The sequence below is a fragment of the Aphelocoma coerulescens genome, chromosome 21 (assembly GCF_041296385.1).
Source record: "Aphelocoma coerulescens isolate FSJ_1873_10779 chromosome 21, UR_Acoe_1.0, whole genome shotgun sequence".
Classification (NCBI taxonomy): domain Eukaryota; kingdom Metazoa; phylum Chordata; class Aves; order Passeriformes; family Corvidae; genus Aphelocoma; species Aphelocoma coerulescens.
In genome coordinates, this window is record NC_091034.1 from 305,232 (window position 1) to 322,949 (window position 17,718).

Below are 17,718 nucleotides of genomic sequence, written 5' to 3' on the forward strand. Positions count from 1 at the left end.
CCGAGGCTCCCGCGGCGGTTCCCGACCTCTGTCCCAGGGGTGACGTTGTCACCGGACGTGGCTTTTTTGGGTTGGAAAGGGCAGGATTTGGGCCACGCGCTGGTCTGAGGTCGTTGTGGAGAGGGGTGGTGGAGTGGGATCTGGGAATCTGGGATCCCACGAGATCCTGGGGCAGGAAAAAAAAAAAAAAAAAAAAAGGGTGTAGGGACAAAAAGAGAAAACAAAGTGGGGAAGGGAGGAAAATGGGAAGAAGAGGGAAAATAGTGGGAATGAGGGAAAAGGGGAAAAAGCGAGGGCTAAAGGGAGGGAGGAAAGGAGAGAAAAGAGTTGAGGGAGAGAGGAAAAGAGGGGGAAAGGGGGAAAAGAAGGAAAAAACGGGCGAACGGGAAAAGCAGGGGACAAGGGGGAAGGTGGGAAAACTAGAAATAAAATGTAGGGAAGGGGGATAAATGGAGGAAAATGGGGAGGAAGAGGAGAAAAACAGGGGAAAAGTAGGGGACAATGAAAAAAGGGGAAAGAAGATAAAGGGGAGGAAGAGGGGTAAAACGGGGGAAAAGAGGAAAAATACGAAAAGAGGAGAAGGGGGGGGAAAGCAGGGAAAACAGAGGAAAAACAAGGCAAAGGGGGAAAAGGGGATGACAGGAAGGAAAAAAGGAAAAACGGGGGAAAGAGGGAAAAGGATATGAAGGGGAGGGGGAACAGGGAAAAACAGGAGAAACGGGGGGCAGAGAAAAAACAGGGTGAAGTAGAGGGGAAAAAGGGGCAAGTGGGGAAAAGGGGGGAAATCCGGGGGGAAATCCGGGGGGAAACAGGGAGAGCGAGGGTCCAGAGGGAAAGCGGGGACAGCGGGAGCCGCGCTCGGTCCCGCAGCGCCCCCTCTCGGCAGTGCCCGCGCAGTCCCCGAGGGGTCGGGACGCGCTCCCAGAGCCCCCAGAACCCCCCCATAGTCCCCAGTACCCCACAGCCTCCCCAGTAGCCCCTCAGCTCCTCAGTATCCCCATGGCTCTCCCAGAGCCCCCAAGTGCTCCCCCATCGCCATCCCTGTGTCCCCTTAGCGCCCAGTATCCCCCAGTGCCCCCATAGCTCTCCCATAGGCACCAGTACCCCCCCACAGCCCCCCAGTGCCCCCATAGCTCTCCCATAGGCACCAGTACCCCCCCACAGCCCCCCAGTGCCCCCATAGCTCTCCCATAGACACCAGTACCCCCACACAGCCCCCCAGTGCCCCCATAGCTCTCCCATAGGCACCAGTACCCCCCACAGCCCCCCAGTGCCCCCATAGCTCTCCCATAGGCACCAGTACCCCCACACAGCCCCCCAGTGCCCCCATAGCTCTCCCATAGACACCAGTACCCCCACACAGCCCCCCAGTGCCCCCATAGCTCTCCCATAGGCACCAGTACCCCCACACAGCCCCCCAGTGCCCCCATAGCTCTCCCATAGACACCAGTACCCCCACACAGCTCCCCAGTGCCCCCATAGCTCTCCCATAGGCACCAGTACCCCCACACATCCCCCCAGTGCCCCCATAGCTCTCCCATAGGCACCAGTACCCCCACACAGCCCCCCAGTGCCCCCTCAGCTCCCCATAGTCCCCAGAGCACCCATAAGCCCCCAGTATCCCCACAGCCCCCAGTGGCCCCACAACTCCACCCAGTGTCCCCACAGCTCCCCCCAGTACCCCCACAGCCCCCCGTACCCCCACATCCCCCCAATATACCAATAGCCCCCCCAGTGCCCCCTAGGCCCCCAGTACCTCCATAGCCCCCAATGCCCCCATAGCCCCCAGTACCCTCACAGCCCCGCAGTGCTCCCATGGCCAACCAGTACACCCACAGCCCCTCATTGCCCCCCGATCTCTCCCAGTGCTCCCAGTAGGCTTCCCTGGGGTCTCCCACACAGCCATTACAGCCCCTTCCAGTGCCCCCTATGGCCCCCCAATTCCTCTCCTTAGTCCTCACAGTCCCCTAGTCTGTGCCAGTGCCCCCTCATAACCCTCATAGCACCCACAGTGCCCTCACAGCCCCCTAATAGGCCTTAGAGCCCCCCCCGACTGCTCAGTGTCCCCTCATATCCCCCCCCAGTCCCCCCAGGATGCCCCATAGCCTTCCCAGCATCACCAGTGTAGGGAGCAGCTCCTGTCCTTGCACGGCTGGGGGGGCCGGGGGCACCCCAAGTGTCCTCGGAGGGGCTGACCCCTGAGTCGGAAGGGCTTTGGTGGCCACGAGCCACGAGCCCTATCGTGATCCCCGGGAGCACCGGGAGCGGTGCCACCCTCCCCCCGCCACCGCATCCCACCGGTACCGACCCTGAGCATGCCCGGAGCGCCATAGGAAACACCGGAGATCGGTGCCACCCCCTCCGCGCTGCAGCATCCCGCCGGTACCGACCGTGAGCATCTCCGGGAATATCCCCGGGAGAGCCCCGATCGCTCCGGGGGCGGTGCTACCCACCCGTACCTCCTGCCGGCACCGCTCCTGGGTAGCGCCGGAGTGACCTTGGGAAACACCGGGGACCGGTGCCACCATCCCCCCGCCACCATCCGGCCGGTATATGCCCTCAGCATCCCCGGGTGACCCCCCGGTGGCGGCGGGAGCCGGTGCCATCTTCCCTCCAGCGCAGCATCTCGCCGGTACCGGTCCCGGGGCAGCCCCAGGGTGACTCCGAGGGACCCCAAGCAGCAGCGGGGACCCACATCACCCTCCCCCCCGCTGCGGCATCACGCCCATACCGGCCCTCAGCATCTCCGGGGTGACTCCTGGAAACACCGGGGACCAGTGCCACCATCCCCACGCTGCGGCATCCCGCCAGGACCGACCCTCAGCATCCCCCGGGGTGACCCCGCATAGCATCAGGGACAGGTACCACCACCCCTGTATCGCTGCCTCCCCCCGGTGTCGACGCTCAGGATCCCCAGGGTGCCCCCGGGTGACCCCGGAGGCGGCAGGGACCGGTGCCACCATCTCCAGTCCGCAGCATCCCGCGCTGGGCAGCCCCGGGGTGGCTCCGAGAGACCCCAGGCAGCAGCGGAGGCCGGTGCCACCAACTTCACCCCGCGTCTTCTTGCCCGAACCGGTCCTCAGCATCCTCGGGGTGACCCCGGGTGACCCCGGGTAACGGCAAGGACCGGCGCCACCATTCCCAGGCTGTCGCATCCCTCCGGGCCTGACTCTGGGCAGCCCCGGGGAGGCTCCTGGGATCACCGGGGACCGGATCTCCGCCGCCCCCCGCCGCCCCCCTCCCCCCCCCCCACCCCCGTTCCCGGCCGCCTCCCCTCGGGCGTATCCGCTCCCCCCCCCCGTTGCCATGGCGAGCGCTCACCGCCCCCCCCCCTCGGGTTGCCATGGCGAGCGCGAGCGGCGGGCGCGCGGCGCGGTGGGCGGGGCGCGAGGGGCGGGCGGGGCGGCGATTGGCCAGGCGGCCCCACGTGACGCGCGCAGGAATGCAAATGAGCGATGGCCTCGCGCCGCCGCCGCGCCGCCGCCTGAGGGAGGGAGGAGGGAGCGGGCCCGGCCCGGCCCCGCCGGGACCCCCGCGCCCCCCGCGCCCCCCGCTCCGGGACCCCCCGGCGCCCCCCGGGCCATGGCACAGCCCGCCCTCCGCCGCCGCCTCGCCCGGCCCGGCCCGCAGGTACCGCGCGTGCCGCCGCTACCGGGCCCCGGCGGCTTTGTCTGGGCCGGGGGGGGGCTGAGGGGAGGGGGGGGCCGCGCATGCGCACCCGCCGTGCCTCAGTTTCCCCACCCGGGGCCGTGGCCCCCGCCGCTCCCCGCCCCCCGTGGGGTCCCCACTTCCCACCCCCATCTGTGTCTCCCCCCCTCCCCTTCCTCCTGCGCCCCTTCCTCTGGTTCTGCACTCCCTTATTATTATTGCCCACTGCCCACCATTATATTCCAGTGCCCCCGTGTTATCTCTGACCCCCTATACTATATCTGACCCCCCTGTCTTCTATCCCACCCCTCGCCATCATATCCCACGCCCCATCTTCCACTCCCTTTTCTGATTTTGCACCGTTATTATGCCCACCCCCACCATCATGTTCCAGTCCCTACTATTTTATCTGACTCCCCCTTTATTATATCTGACCCCCTTTTTTCTTTTCTATCTCACCCCCACTAGTGTTCTCCACCCTTCACCAGCATCTTGCACCCCCCCTCTTATTTTGCATCCTCTTATCATTCCCTGTATCATATCCTGCTGCTCCCTATCCTGTACCCCTTTAATATTATTATTGCCCACCCCCAATCATATTCCAGTGCCTGCTGTTACCTCTGATCTCCTATATTGTATCTGACCCCCCCAGTGTTATATCTAACCTCCCTCACTTCTATCCAACCCCTTCATTAGTGTTTTCCCCTCTTTCCCATCATCTTCCACCCCCTCCTCTGCTTTTGCACCCTCTTATTATTATTCTCACCCCCATCATCATTTACCAATCTCTAATCTTTTATCTGACCCCCTCTCTTCTATCCCACCTTCCTGCCATATCCCACCCTTCACCAGCATATTGCATCCCCCCTTATTCTGAGTCCTCATATTATTCCCCCCATATTCCCCCATACTGCTGTTTACTCCCCCATCTTTCTCCTCTCTATCCCATAGTCCCCCCCCCCGCAACCTGTCTGTATCCCCATTCCATCCCATCCCTCTCTGATTTCCCTACCCCGCATCGTTCTGCACCCCCATTTTGGGCTCAGCTCAGGGAATTCCAGCTCCCTGGCTCTTCCTGTCCTGGCTGTGGGACCCCCCATGTCCCCCCACCCCAGTGGGTCCCAGCAGTACCCAAAATCTTCCCTTTTTATTATTTTGGGTGGGTGTAATGGTTTGGAGGGGCTTGGAGCAGGTTTCCTCACCTCTGGGTCAGAAGCGAGGTATCCCCATCTGACACCCCAAATTCCCTGGTGGGGTTTGGTGTGGCTGAGGATGGGGGGCTTGGAACCACAACGGGTGGGAGCTGCTGGGGGCTTCCTGGGCTGTGCCTGTCCCTGGGGGATGGACTCCGGGTGGGCCTGGTGTGATCCCTCTGTGTCAATCACCTCAGTGACCCCACGTCAACTCGATGCCACCAGAGGGGAAAGAGCAGGTGCATGGCTGTGGAAAAGGTGCTGCCTAAAACCTCTCCAGCTGATGTGGACACGTGCCATGGATGCAGACCGAAGGGTGGGAAGTGTCACAGGCCACATGCAGGGATGGGGACATGTACTGCCACCCCCATGAACACACGGACGTCCCACCCTGTGCTTTGCAACAGTGGCACCTTAGGGGACAAAGCCCCATGGGCCGCGCAAGGCCAGGACATCACTGCTGCCGTGTCCCTCGTGTGCTGGGCTGGGGTGGCCACCAAGGCCATCCTCAGTGGCCACTGTCCATAGTCTGCAGTATCCCACACTGTTGTCCCTGGTCCTGCTGTGGTGGCACTGCAGGGGCTCAGACGGGTGACACAGGTGGCCATGGGTGGCTGTCAGTGATCATGGAGCCTCAAGGCCACCACAGTGGCCGTGGTGACAGAGGTGCTGCCCACAAGCCCCCCTCTCCGGCCCCCAGAGCACCATCCCCATCCTCCTCCTGTCCTTCTGTCATGCTGTCCATCCCTCTCCTGCTGTCCATTCATCCCTCTTCTTCCTTCCATCTGCCTTTCCCCTCATCCGTTTCCTCTGTCCATTCTTCCTTGCATCTCTGCATCCCTCTCCTATGTCCATCCAGCCTTTCTTCCATCCCTTCCTGCCTTTTGTGTCTTTTCATCTGTCCATACTTCCTCCCTCCTGTCTGGTCTGTTCTTCCCTCCATCCTTTGGTCCCTCACTTCCCTGCTTCTTTTCAGCCTTTCCTTCTATCCTTGGGTCCTTTCCTCATTCTGTCCATCTTTCCATCCACCCATCATTCCTTCCTTCCATTCTTAGAGCCGTCATTCCTTCCATCTGTCATTTCTTCTGTCTATCCTCTTGTCCATCCTTCCTTCCATCCTTGACCCCTCCTTCCTTCTGTCTTTCCTGTCTTTCTTGTCTCTTCTTCCTCACTTACTTCTATCTGTCCTTGTGTCCATCCTTCTTTCCCTCCCTCTTCCCATCCATTTTTCTTTCCTGCTCATCCACCCTTCCATTCGTCCCTCCCTTTCCATCCATCCTTCTGTCCATCCCTTTCCTTCTCCTGTTTGTCGTTCTCTCTGTCCTTCCATCCTTCATCCCTTTCCTACTTCCACCTGTCCTTATGTCTGTCCTTTCCTAGTTCCAGGTCTCCCTTGGTTTCTCTCTTTATTTCCATCTCTTTCCTACTTCCGTCTGTTCTGTCCATCTGTTCTTTGTCCCTTTCCTATTTCCTTCCTCCTCTTCCCTTGTTTCCTTCTCTCCGTTTGTCTGTCCATTTCCTACTTCCCTCCTTCCCTCTTTTCCTTTTGTCTGTCCATCCCATCATCCCTCTCTTCCCCCAGTCCATCCTTCTATCCATCACTACCTTCTCACCTCCATCTCTTTGCCTTCCAGCCTTCCCTCTGTCCATCCTTCCTCCTGTCCCTCCCTTTCCTCTGCTCTCTCCATCCTCCTGTCCATGCTCCCTTTCCCCATTTCCCCTGGGGCGCTGACCCACACTTTGGTGGATGAGGATGAGCCACAGGGTCTCCCATCGTTCTTCCTCCACCCCACCCTCCTCCTCCTCTGTGACTCCAGCCCCCCATTCTTCATCTGGACACGAGGTGCCAGGGGTACCCCCTCACTCTGTTCCTCCCCCCCAGCTCTAGTCTGACCCACGCTCTCCATCCCGCCCCGGCCCCACCATGGAGAATGAGCAGCTCCCAGCCCCGGCTCCCGCCAGCAGCGCCGGTGGCACAGCCCCGACGCCCGCCAGCACCGCGGCCACGCGCCCGCCCGGGCCCCAGATCTCCGTCTACAGCGGCATCCCCGACCGCCAGACCGTGCAGGTACGGAGCTGGGGGGCACCGCGGGGTTGGGGGGTGTCAGGGGGGTCGTGGCGCAGCCCGGGGCCACGTTTTCCCCCCCAAAGGTGATCCAGCAGGCGCTGCACCGGCAGCCCAACACAGCGGCACAGTACCTGCAGCAGATGTACGCGGCACAGCAGCAGCACCTCATGCTGCAGACGGCCGCGCTCCAGCAGCAGCACCTCACCAGCGCCCAGCTCCAGAGCCTGGCCGCCGTCCAGCAGGTATGGGCACCCCGCGGGCACCGGGGGTTGCTCGGGCCTGGCGCGCCCCTCACCTTCGGCTTTTCCCCAAGGCGAGCCTGGCAGCAAACCGGCAAAGTGGCTCCTCAGGGGGCAACGGCACCCAGCCGGCCACGGCACAGCAGCCCACGGTGAGTCCCTCAGCCGCTCGGCACCCCCCTTGCCCGTGCCCACCTGTGCCAGCACCCCACCTTTCTTCCGATGCCCTATTCCAGATCAACCTGGCGACATCACCAGCAGCGGCGCAGCTGCTGAACCGGGCGCAGAGCGTGGGGCCCGGGGCGTCGGGCATCGCTCAGCAGGCTGTGCTGCTGGGCAACACCGCCTCACCTGCCCTCACCGCCAGCCAGGCCCAGATGTACCTGCGGGCACAGATGGTAAGGGTGGGGCTGGGACACGGCACGCCTCGGCATCCTGGTTGGATGCCCATCATCCTGCTGGGGGTGTCCAGGACTCATGGAAGGCCCATCATTCTGCTGTGGGGTGCCCATGGTCCTGGTGTAGGGTGTATAAGATCCTCTAGGGTCCCTGACCCTTGAGGGTGCCCATTGCTCTGCTGTGGAATGCCAAGACCCATGGCATGCCTGAGACTCATAGGGTGCCCTCAGCCCTGCACCAGTGTGCCCAGGACCCACGGGGTAGCCATCATCCCACTGTGGGGTCCCCAGGACCCATAAGGTGCCCACTGTCTCACTGTGGGTGCCCAAGACCCATAGGGTGTCCATCATCCTGCTGTGGGGTGCCTGGGACCCATGGAAGATCCTCTGTCTTTTTGTGGGGTGCTTGGGACCCACAGGGTGCTCATCATCCAGCTTCAGGATGTCTAGGACCGATGGAGTGCCCATGGCCCCACTGTGGGGAGCCTGGGATTTACTGTAGGGTGCCTGTGATCCCACAGCAGAGTGACCAGGACCCAGGGGGTGCCTGTCATCCAGCCATGGGATGTCTGGGACTCTTAGGGTGCCCATTGTCTCACTGTGGGGTGCCCATGACTTTTAGGGTGCCCATCATCCTGTTGTGAGGTGACCAGGACCCACAGGGTGCCTGTGGCCCTGCTATGACCCTGTAGGGGTGCTCACTGCTCTGCGTAGTGTGCCCGGGACCCATGGGGAATCCATAGGGTGCCCAGAGCCTATGGGGTGCTCCCCACCCTCCTGGGGGGTCTGAGGACCCCACAGGGTGCCTGTTACAGGGTGCCTGTGAGAGTGAGGTGTGTAGACTTCATGAAGTGCCTTCACCCTGCTGGAGGAACCCGGTCCCCATATAGGGTGTCCCCCATCCCACTGGGGTTGCCCAGAGCCCCACTGGGTGCCCAAGCAGGTGCTCTTTGCCCTATAGGGTGCCCTCCACCCCACTGGGCATGCCTGTTCCTACCCTACGTAGATCGAGGGATGCCCATGTGCCAGCCTGTAGGGACACACAGGGGGGACACTCAGGATGTGCCCTCCCCGACATGGTGAGCTGTGCACCCACTCTCCCTGTCCCCAGCTCATCTTCACGCCCACGGGCCCCGTCAGCGCTGTCCGGCCCGAGAGCCCCGCGCCAGCCCCTCCACCGGCCCCACCACCCGCTCCGCCACCCACCACCCCTCAGGTGAGTCTCCCCACCCCTGCCAGCTCCCCAAAACCTGTCCTGGCACCCCTGACCCACTGCTGTTGCAGGTGCACAGCCTGGCCCTGCGCCCCGCCGGCCCCCACCTCCCCGCCCTGGCCATGAAGCCCCCCGGGGGTGCCCCTCCCCGGGCTGGCCCCCCCCGGGGGCCCCCGCCCGACCCCCCCGCCGAGCACCTCAAAAAGACCGAGGGGCACGAGGGCCGTGCCCATGGCCTGGCCCGCGCCACCGCCCCCGCTGCTGCCCACCCGCTCGTCACCCCAGGTAAGGGGCTGCTCTGGGGTGGGGGACACCCCTGGGCGCTGGGGGAGTCACGGGCTGGTCACTCAGAAACCTGGTGATGGCCCACACTGGTGTGTCCTGTACCTTGTCACCTGTCTGGGAGGGTCTCAGCACACATAGGGATCCCAGGGTCCTGTGGGGTGCAGGGGGCTGGGGCTGTGAGGGTATGAGCCAGGGGACTCCCTGGAGTGCTGGAGCCTGGGGTGCTGCACTGGTGTGGCTCCCAAAACTGGGGACCCCCACCCTGGGACAGCCTGAGCGCAGCCCCCCACATCAGCAGCAGGAGCTGGCAAAGCTGGCTGTCCGAGGGCACCAGAGGGAAGAGATCAGAGTGAGCAGCAGCCTCCTGGAGGGAGATCCTGGGGGTGCCCTCATTGGGGCTGAGGTGCTGGTGGTGAGGGGGGATCCCTGTCCCCATCGCTGTCCCCGCAGCCTATGCTCCGCTGCAGCCCCCCCAGTTCCTGCAGCAGCCGCCGAAGCCGATGCAGCCGCAGCCACCACCGCAGCAGCAGCAGCAGCAGCAGCAGCAGCAGCAGCAGCAGTTCGTCATCCAGCAGCAGCAGCAGCAGCTGGGCCCCCGTGGGCAGCTCACCTCGGGCCCCCCCGCCGCCCCCCAGCTCCAGCCCCTGCCCCCCGTCAGCCCTGGCCCGGCCCCCCAGCCCAAAACAGGGGTACCCCAGGGAGTGGGGGGCGAGGGCGGCCCCCCCAACGGGCACCCCGGCTGCCATGCTGCCCCCCGCAAGTTCCAGCACGCCTCGGCTGTCATCCTGCAGCTGCAGCCCGCCGGCCCCACGGTGAGGGGCCCTCAGACCTCCCCCCAAACCCTCATGGTGAGGGGCCCCCAAACATCCCCCCAAAGCCTCCCTAAGCCTCCCACCAAACTCCCCCAAACCCTCTCGGTGAGAGGCCCCCAAATTCTTCCAAACTCTCACGCTGACAGACCCCCAAACTTCCCCCAAATCCTCATGGTGAGTGGCCCCCAGACTCTCACGGTGAGGGGCCCCCAAGCCCCTTGGTGGGGGGAGCTCAGGGGAGGGAAGGAGGAATGGGGGCACTGGAGTGGGAATGGGGGATGTTGGGGAGTCAGATGTGTGCACACGCGCGTGGGTGTGCAAGTGCACAATCACTGCACACGCGTGTGTGCTTGTGCGTTCCTGCCCTGTGCATGGGGACCCAGTCACGTCAGTCTGCAGGTGTGCAGGTGTGCACGCTCAGGCCACGCTGCACGTGTGTACCCGCTCCATGCACGTGTGCGTGTATCTGCCCCGTGCACACCTGGGCGCACAGGTTTGCCCCATCCATGCACACTTCTGTGTCTCTGTGTACCTGGTCCTGTGACATGGGGAGCGTGCGGCAGATCCGTGTGTGTCTGATCCACGCACGCGCGTACGCGTGGCCCGGATCCGCACACGTGTGTGTGCACAGCTTTGCCAGATGCATGCACATGCATGTATGCACATGTGCACGTGTGTCTGCTCCGTGCATGCGTGTGCGTCCTCGCTCCAGGTCCGTGCATGTGCATGTACACGTGTGTGTCAGATCCATGTGTGTGCCCGGTCCACGCACACGAGTGCAGACGTGTTTGCCCGACCCACGTGTGCACACATGTGCTTGATCCCCGCGTGTCTGCTCTGTGCATGTGTGTGACGCTCACACCAGACCCACACACGTGTGTGTTTGTGGGAGTGTGTGCAGGCTCCGTGCGCGTCTGTGCAAATGTGCATGCCAGATCAGGTGTGTCAGGACACGTGTGCCTGACTGCGACACGCGTGTGTGCATGTGCATACCCGCTCCAGGCACAGCCCTGTGTGTGACCCATGCACGAGTGTGCACGCTCCACCCCTGCAGGCGCATGCCCCTGTGCCACCTGCACGCGCACCTGCCCTGACGCCCTTCCGTGCGTGTGCACACCTGACCCTGCCCCACGCGTGTCCCTGCCACCACAGCCCCCCCTCGGGGTCCCCGAGGGTGCCCGCCGGGACCCGCTGCCCGTGCAGAGGAGCGCCGAGAGCCCGCCTGCCGCCCCGCCGCAGCCCCCCGCCCTCTCGCCGCCCGCCGCCCCCCCGGGCCCCGACACCCCTGAGGGCGAGCGGCCCCCCACGCACGGTAAGCCCCCGCCCCACTCCCACAGGCACCCACTCATGGGGTTAAGCAGCCCCATCCCCGTAAGCCGCAGCAGGGAGACGTCGAGGCCGGGCCGTGCGCGGGGGGTGGTCCCTCATCCCACGCGTGTCCGCGGTGCCCCCCACGGCTGGCACGGGGGATGCGGGCCGGGTGCAGCGCCCGCCGCTGGCGGGGCCCGGGCGCTTCGGCCTCCCGCACGGAGGGCGCGCGCGGGGCGGGGCCGTGGCCGCGCCCCTCTCGGTGACGCGGGCCTGGCGCGCGCTGGGGGGGCGGGGTCACGCCCGCACGGGAACGGCTCCGCCCCCGAGGGGCCGCGGGAGGCGGGACCGGGCGGGGGAGGCGCGGCCGCGCCCCGAGGCTCCGCCCCCCCCGCGGGCCGGGTGCGCGCGGCAGCGGCGGCCGCCAATGGGCGCGCGGGGGCGTGTCCGGGCCGGGCCCCGCCCCCGCCGCCGCCTTTGTCCCCGCTCGGCCCTGGCCCCGCTCCCGGCGCCGCTCCCGCCGCATCCCCGGCCCGGCCCCCCCCCCCCCCCCGCCATGGACCCCCCGACCCGCTGAGCGCCCGGTGAGTGAGCGCCGGCCGCGGGGGCCCGGCCCGGCCCGGGGCGGTGGCGGCGGCGGCTCTGACCTCACTTCCGCATCCGCCCCCGGCCCCGGTCCGGCCCCGCGGCCCGGGCGAGGGAGGGGCGGGGGCAGCGGGAGCCGCCGCCGGACAAAGGTGATGGGGCTGCCGGGGCCTGCGCGGCCTGAGGGCCCCGTCGGGCCGGGGCGGCCTCGAGGGGAGAGCAGCCGGGGCGGGCTGGGGCTATCGGGCCTCACTGGGCTGTGCTGTGGTTTTACCGGAGTGTACTGGGGTTTACTGGGATCTTACGGGCGTAGATCGAGCTCTGCTGCGGCTTTATCGGGATGTACTGGGGCCTTACTGGGGTAGTTCTGGCCTTTCTTGGGTCGTACCGGGCTTTGCTGGGGAGGATAGCGGCTTTCCGGGCTTGATCGAGCCTTGTTAGGGCCTTACTGGGGGCGGTCGGGGCTTTCCGGGCTAGATCGAGCCCTGCTGGGGCCGTACTGGGGCAGACGCGGCCTTACTGATGCCGTTCAGAGACGCACTGAGGCTCTGCTGGTCCTTCCTGCGGTCTCTTGGGAGTGCCTGGACCCCTCCGGTTTTTTGGGGGGGGCCCCTTTAACTCCTTTCCCAGCCCCTCGGGGGCCGCCCGGGGCGCTCTGGGCGGCACTGGTGGCACTGGGAGCGGCAGCAGCTGCTCCCCGTTCCAGCTGTATGGAAATCGCGGTCCCGCGTCAGCGCCGGCGTCAGCGCCCGCCCCTCAGCCGCGCGTGTCCCCGCTGTCCCCAGAGCCCCCCGAGCGCCTCCATGCGCAGCCCCGCATTCCCGGGATGACCTCGGGCTCCGGCAGCGCTGCCGCCACCGTCGCCGGCGCCGCCCCCCACAATGGTGAGAACAAACCGCCCCAGGCCATCGTGAAACCCCAGATCCTCACGCACGTCATCGAGGGCTTCGTCATCCAGGAGGGCGCCGAGCCCTTCCCGGTAACGTATCCCGCTCTCCAGAGCCGGGGGTGGGCGCGGTGAGAGGGGGCTCGTGGATTTGGGGCGTTGGGAGTGGGGTGCACAGACGGGCTTGAACCCCCCCCCCCCCCCCCCCAAATCCTCCCCTGCTTCGTCATTCGGGAAAGGGCTGATCTGTTCCCGGTAACATATCCCGCAATCTGTAGTTTTATCCCATGATTTGGGGGCTTGGGAAAAGGGCTTCTGGATTCGGGGGTCCGGAGGGGTAACCCCTAATCCCAGCCCAGGCCATCGAGCAGTTTGTCATCCAGGAAGGGCAGAATCATTCCTGGTAAGGTATCCCCCTGTCCCTACTCCGATCTTGGGGTTTGGGGTTTTGGGAAGGGTCTTTTGGATTTGGGGATCTGGAGGAGTAACCCCAAATCTTCCCCCATGTGAGTGAGCACAGGTGCTGGTGGTGAGGGGGGATCCTTGTCAGAAAGGGATCCCTGCCCCAGAAAGGGGCAGAACTGTACCCAGTAATGTATTCCTCTATCCCTACCCATATTCCTGGGTTGGGGTGTTGAAAAGGTGCTTCAGGATTTTGGGGGATTGTATGTGGGGCACCCAGACCCTCATGAACCCCTAAATCCTCCCCCATGTTACTGAGCATTTTGTCATTCAGGAAGGGGCTGAGCTGTTCCTGGTGATGTATCCCCCCCCTTTCCCTGTCTGCACTCCTGGGCTTGGGGAGCTGGGAAGGGGCATCCAGATTTGAGGGGGTTGGGAGGAGTAACTTCAAATCCTCCCCCCACATCACTGAGGGCTCCATGATCCAGGAAGGGGCTGAGACAGTCCAGGTAACATTTCCCTTCATCCATACACTTACTCTTGGATTTCAGGGGTTGAGAATGGTGCAGCCACCATTCTGAGCCCCAAATCCTACCCCATGTCGTTGAGCACTTCATTATCCAGGAAGGCGCAGAACCATTCCCAGTAATGTATCCTTCTATCCCTACCCATATTCGTGGGTTTGGGATGTTGAGAGAGGACTTCTGGATTTGGGGGAGTTGGGAATGGGGCTACTATGAACCCCAAATGGACACCCATGTTATTGAGCACTTTGTCATAAAGGAAGAGGCTGAGCCCTTCCCAGTAACATATCCCAACATCCATACCCTTGTTCCTGGGTTTGGGAGGTTGGGAATGGGGCACCCACCACCATGAACCCCCAAATCCTCACCCATATAATCAAGGACGTCATCCAGGAAGGGGCAGAACCATTCCCAGTAATGTCTCTCTCTGCATCCTTATTCTGAATTTGAGGGTTTGGGAATGGGGCACCCTGACAGTTGTTAGACCCCGAATCCTCACCCATGTTACTGAGCATTTCCATCATCCGGGAAGACACAGAACTGTTCCCAGCAGCGTATCTGTTGTCCTTCCTGGAGATGAGGGATTGGGAAGGGGGCATCAGGATTTGGGGGGTTGGGAGTGGGTCACTCAGACAGTTGTGAACCCCCAAACCCTTGCCCTTGTTACTGATCACTTCAGCGTCTGGGAAGGGGCAGATACATTCCTGGTAACAAATCCTCCTCTCCCTATCCTTGCTCCTGGATTGGGGCGTCAGGAGTTGGTCACTCAAAGAATTGTTAGACCCCGAATCCTCACTCAGATTTTCACCCAGGAAGGTGCAGAGCTGTACCTGGTGACACATTCCCCTCTCCTTACCCTCATCCCTGACGTGGGTGGTTGGGATGGTCCACGGCAGCCCCGTGCCGCGGGCAGGGCTCCGCGTGGCGCAGGGCGCGGGTGCAGCCAGGTGTGTTGTGCAGGTGGGCCGCTCCTCGCTGCTGGTGGGGGCCCTGCACAAGCAGTATGCGCAGGAGCTGCTGCCGGACAAGCTCCCGCCGCAGGACAACACCACCACCACCGACTCGGACATGGAGGAGCCGTACCTGCAAGGTAGCGCCCGGGCCCCCAGCCCGCCCAGCCCCTGGGAGCCCCTCGGGATTTCCCCCGGAGCCCCCTGGCTGAGCTGGCTGGTTTCTCTCTCTGGGTGTCCCTCCACGCCCCCCAGAATCCAAAGAGGAGGGCAACCCCCCCAAGTTGAAGTGTGAGCTCTGCGGCCGCGTTGACTTCGCCTACAAGTTCAAGCGCTCCAAGCGCTTCTGCTCCATGGCCTGTGCCAAGAGGTAACCCCAAAATCCACCCAACAAAGGGAACCCTAAAACCCACCCATCCCCTCCTTGGTGGGGTACAGGTAGCCCCAAAACCCACTCAACAGAGTAGAGGTAACCCGAAAATCCACCCAGTCCCCTCCTCAGCAGGATAGAGGTAGCCCCAAAATCAACCCAGCAGGGTAGAGGCAACCCCAAAACCCACCTGACAGAGCAGATGTAACCCCAAAACTCATCTGGACCTTCTTCAGCAGAGTAGAGGTACCCCAAAATCTACTTGACAGAGTAGAGGTAACCCCAAAAATTCACGGAGGGAGGGGGTGGGAGTAACCCCAAAATCCCCTCAACAGGAGTAGAGGTAGTCCCAGAAATGCACCTGTCAGGGTAAAGGTCAGCATGGTTGGGGTAACCCCAAAAAATCCACCCAGCAATGGAGAGATAGCCCCAAAATCTACCTGCTAGGGTGGGGGTAACCCCAAAATCCACCCTCCCCCTCTTCTCCAGTGGAGTAGATGTATCCCCAGAATCCCCCCCCGCGGGGCGGGGACCCCTCTGTGACCCGTGGCTCCATGGCAGGTACAATGTGGGCTGCACAAAGAGGGTGGGGCTGTTCCACCCCGATCGCAGCAAACTCCAGAAACCGGGGGGGCCCCCCCACGGGCGGCGCCGCAGCTGCAAAGGGACCCTGCCCCCCCTGAGCAAGGACAGCAAGAAGCAGGTGAGGGGGGGACAGGAGCTTGTCCCCAGCTGGGTGGGCCTTGGGGCTGGAATTTGTTCCAAATTTCGGGAATATGGGGTGGGCACCGAGCCTGGGGTTTGTCCCTGAATTTTGGGGACATGGAGTGGGTGGTGAGGCTGGAGTTTGTCCACAATTAGGGGGACAAGGGGTGGGTGGTGAGGCTGGGGTTTGTTCCTGAATTCTGGGGACATGGAGTGGGTGATGAGGCTGGGGTTTGTCCCTGAACTTTGGGGACGTGGGGCAGGTGCTGAGGCTGGGGTTTGTCCCTGAACTTTGGGGACGTGGGGCAGGTGCTGAGGCTGGGGTTTGTCCCTGAACTTTGGGGACGTGGGGCAGGTGCTGAGGCTGGGGCTTGTCCCTGAACTTTGGGGACACGGGGCAGGTGCTGAGGCTGGGGCTTGTCCCTGAACTTTGGGGACACGGGGCAGGTGCTGAGGCTGGGGTTTGTCCCTGAACTTTGGGGACACGGGGCAGGTGCTGAGGCCAGCGCTGCCCCCGCAGCCCCCGGGGTCTGTCCCAGCGGGGTCGGTGACGGCGTCGTTGCAGCTCAACCACAGCCAGGAGGATTCCAGCCGCTGCTCCGACAACTCCAGCTATGAGGAGCCGCTGTCACCCATCTCCGCCAGCTCCTCCACGTCCCGGCGCCGGCAGGGAGAGCGGGACCTGGAGCTGCGGGACATGGAGCTGCCGGACGTGCACGGCCGTGACCTGCCCGGCCTCGGCCACCGCTTCCTGCCCAGCGAGCCCAGCAAGTGGAACGTGGAGGACGTTTACGAGTTCATCCGCTCGCTGCCGGGTGAGGAGTGTCCTGGGGTGGACAGGGAGGGATCGACCAATGGATACCCAGAAATGTGGTTTTTGGGGAGATTTATGTCCCTCAGGACACGTTCAAGGAGGGATTTACTCAAGGATAACCCCAGAAATGTGTTTTTGGGGTGAGATTTATTCACAGAGAATCCCCAAAATATATTTTTGAGTAGGATTTACACACAGATAACGCCATAAATATATTTTTGGGGGGATGATTTACTCACAGATAACCCCATATATATTTGGGGAGGGGGATAGATTGTACTCATAAATCCATGAATATTTTGGGGAGTGGGGGGGGGAATTATGTACAGAGAAGCCCCTAAGTGTATTTTTGGGGGCTCTGAGAGGGTTTGCTGATGCTTCCCCTCCCCACAGGCTGCCAGGAGATCGCAGAGGAGTTCCGGGCTCAGGAGATCGACGGGCAGGCGCTGCTGCTGCTCAAGGAGGATCATCTCATGAGCACCATGAACATCAAGCTGGGCCCCGCGCTCAAGATCTACGCCCGCATCAACATGCTCAAGGACTCCTGAGGGGGGGGCCGCGGGACCCCCCACCCCCCCCCCCCCACGGGACCCCTGACCCTCCCGGGACCCTCACAGGACTCCCGGCCCCGGGGAGGGGGCGAGGGGGGGGAGACACTTGTGAGCACACCCCGCCCCCCCCCACCCCCCCGGGGGGTGTAAATAGCCCGTAGCTCTAGAGCCCCCCCAGTTCGGGTGGTCACCCCCCCTTCTCCAGCAGGGAGGGGGGTCTCCACGTGTCCCCCCATGTCCCCCCCAGTCAGCAGGGCCAAGCAGGACGGTTGCCTTAACGTGTGCTCCCTCCCCCAGCTGGGATTGGGGCCCCAGGGGGGCTCAGACTCCCCCCCAAAGGGGGTCAGGGAGAGGTGGGGGGCGCGGAGGAGGCGTCACCCCCCGTTCACACACACCCCCACACACTGGGCTGTTTTGGGGGCACCTTAGCAGAGGATGGTGGCAGAGGGCCCCCCCCAGGCAGGTAAGGACCCCCCCCACTCCCCCCTCGGCCAGCACGGTCTTTTTAAGAAAAAAAAAGAAAATTTGAAAAAAACACATGGCCCCACCCCCCCTTTTCCTGTTTTTTGTTTTTGTTTTTAATAAACACTGAAAAAAAAACCCTGAGACCCTCCCAGTTTTCTTTGCTTCCCACCCCCAAATTTCTTCTCATGTAAACTGAGGCAGCAACTCAGGGATGTCCCCAAGTGCTGCCGTGGGTGGTGGGAGCTCCTGTGGCCAATGGGGAGAGGGTTGGGGGTGTGTTCCCTGCTGCCCCCCAAGCGGGG

General features: G+C 63.3%; 1 protein-coding gene across 3 annotated transcripts; it reads left to right on the forward strand.

Annotated features, from left to right (window-relative positions):
- Positions 1 to 3,567: 3,567 nt before the first annotated feature.
- PHC2 (polyhomeotic homolog 2) lies at positions 3,568 to 17,555 on the forward strand. 3 transcript variants are annotated; one of them, XM_069034798.1, is made up of 15 exons: positions 3,568 to 3,630; positions 6,724 to 6,909; positions 6,993 to 7,151; positions 7,223 to 7,300; positions 7,385 to 7,546; positions 8,658 to 8,762; positions 8,831 to 9,044; positions 9,495 to 9,856; positions 11,009 to 11,168; positions 12,535 to 12,728; positions 14,522 to 14,651; positions 14,767 to 14,881; positions 15,443 to 15,584; positions 16,107 to 16,401; positions 16,794 to 17,555. In XM_069034798.1, the coding sequence occupies exons 2-15, from the start codon at positions 6,766 to 6,768 to the stop codon at positions 16,946 to 16,948; spliced, it is 2,415 nt and encodes an 804-aa protein (XP_068890899.1). In that variant the 5' UTR covers positions 3,568 to 3,630; positions 6,724 to 6,765; the 3' UTR covers positions 16,949 to 17,555. The 3 variants fall into 3 exon arrangements, with proteins under 3 accessions (XP_068890899.1, XP_068890898.1, XP_068890897.1); XM_069034797.1 differs by lacking the exons at positions 3,568 to 3,630; positions 6,724 to 6,909; positions 6,993 to 7,151; ... (4 more) ...; positions 9,495 to 9,856; positions 11,009 to 11,168 and adding an exon at positions 11,728 to 11,748; XM_069034796.1 differs by lacking the exons at positions 3,568 to 3,630; positions 6,724 to 6,909; positions 6,993 to 7,151; ... (4 more) ...; positions 9,495 to 9,856; positions 11,009 to 11,168 and adding an exon at positions 11,818 to 11,901.
- The last annotated feature ends 163 nt before the right edge of the window (positions 17,556 to 17,718 follow it).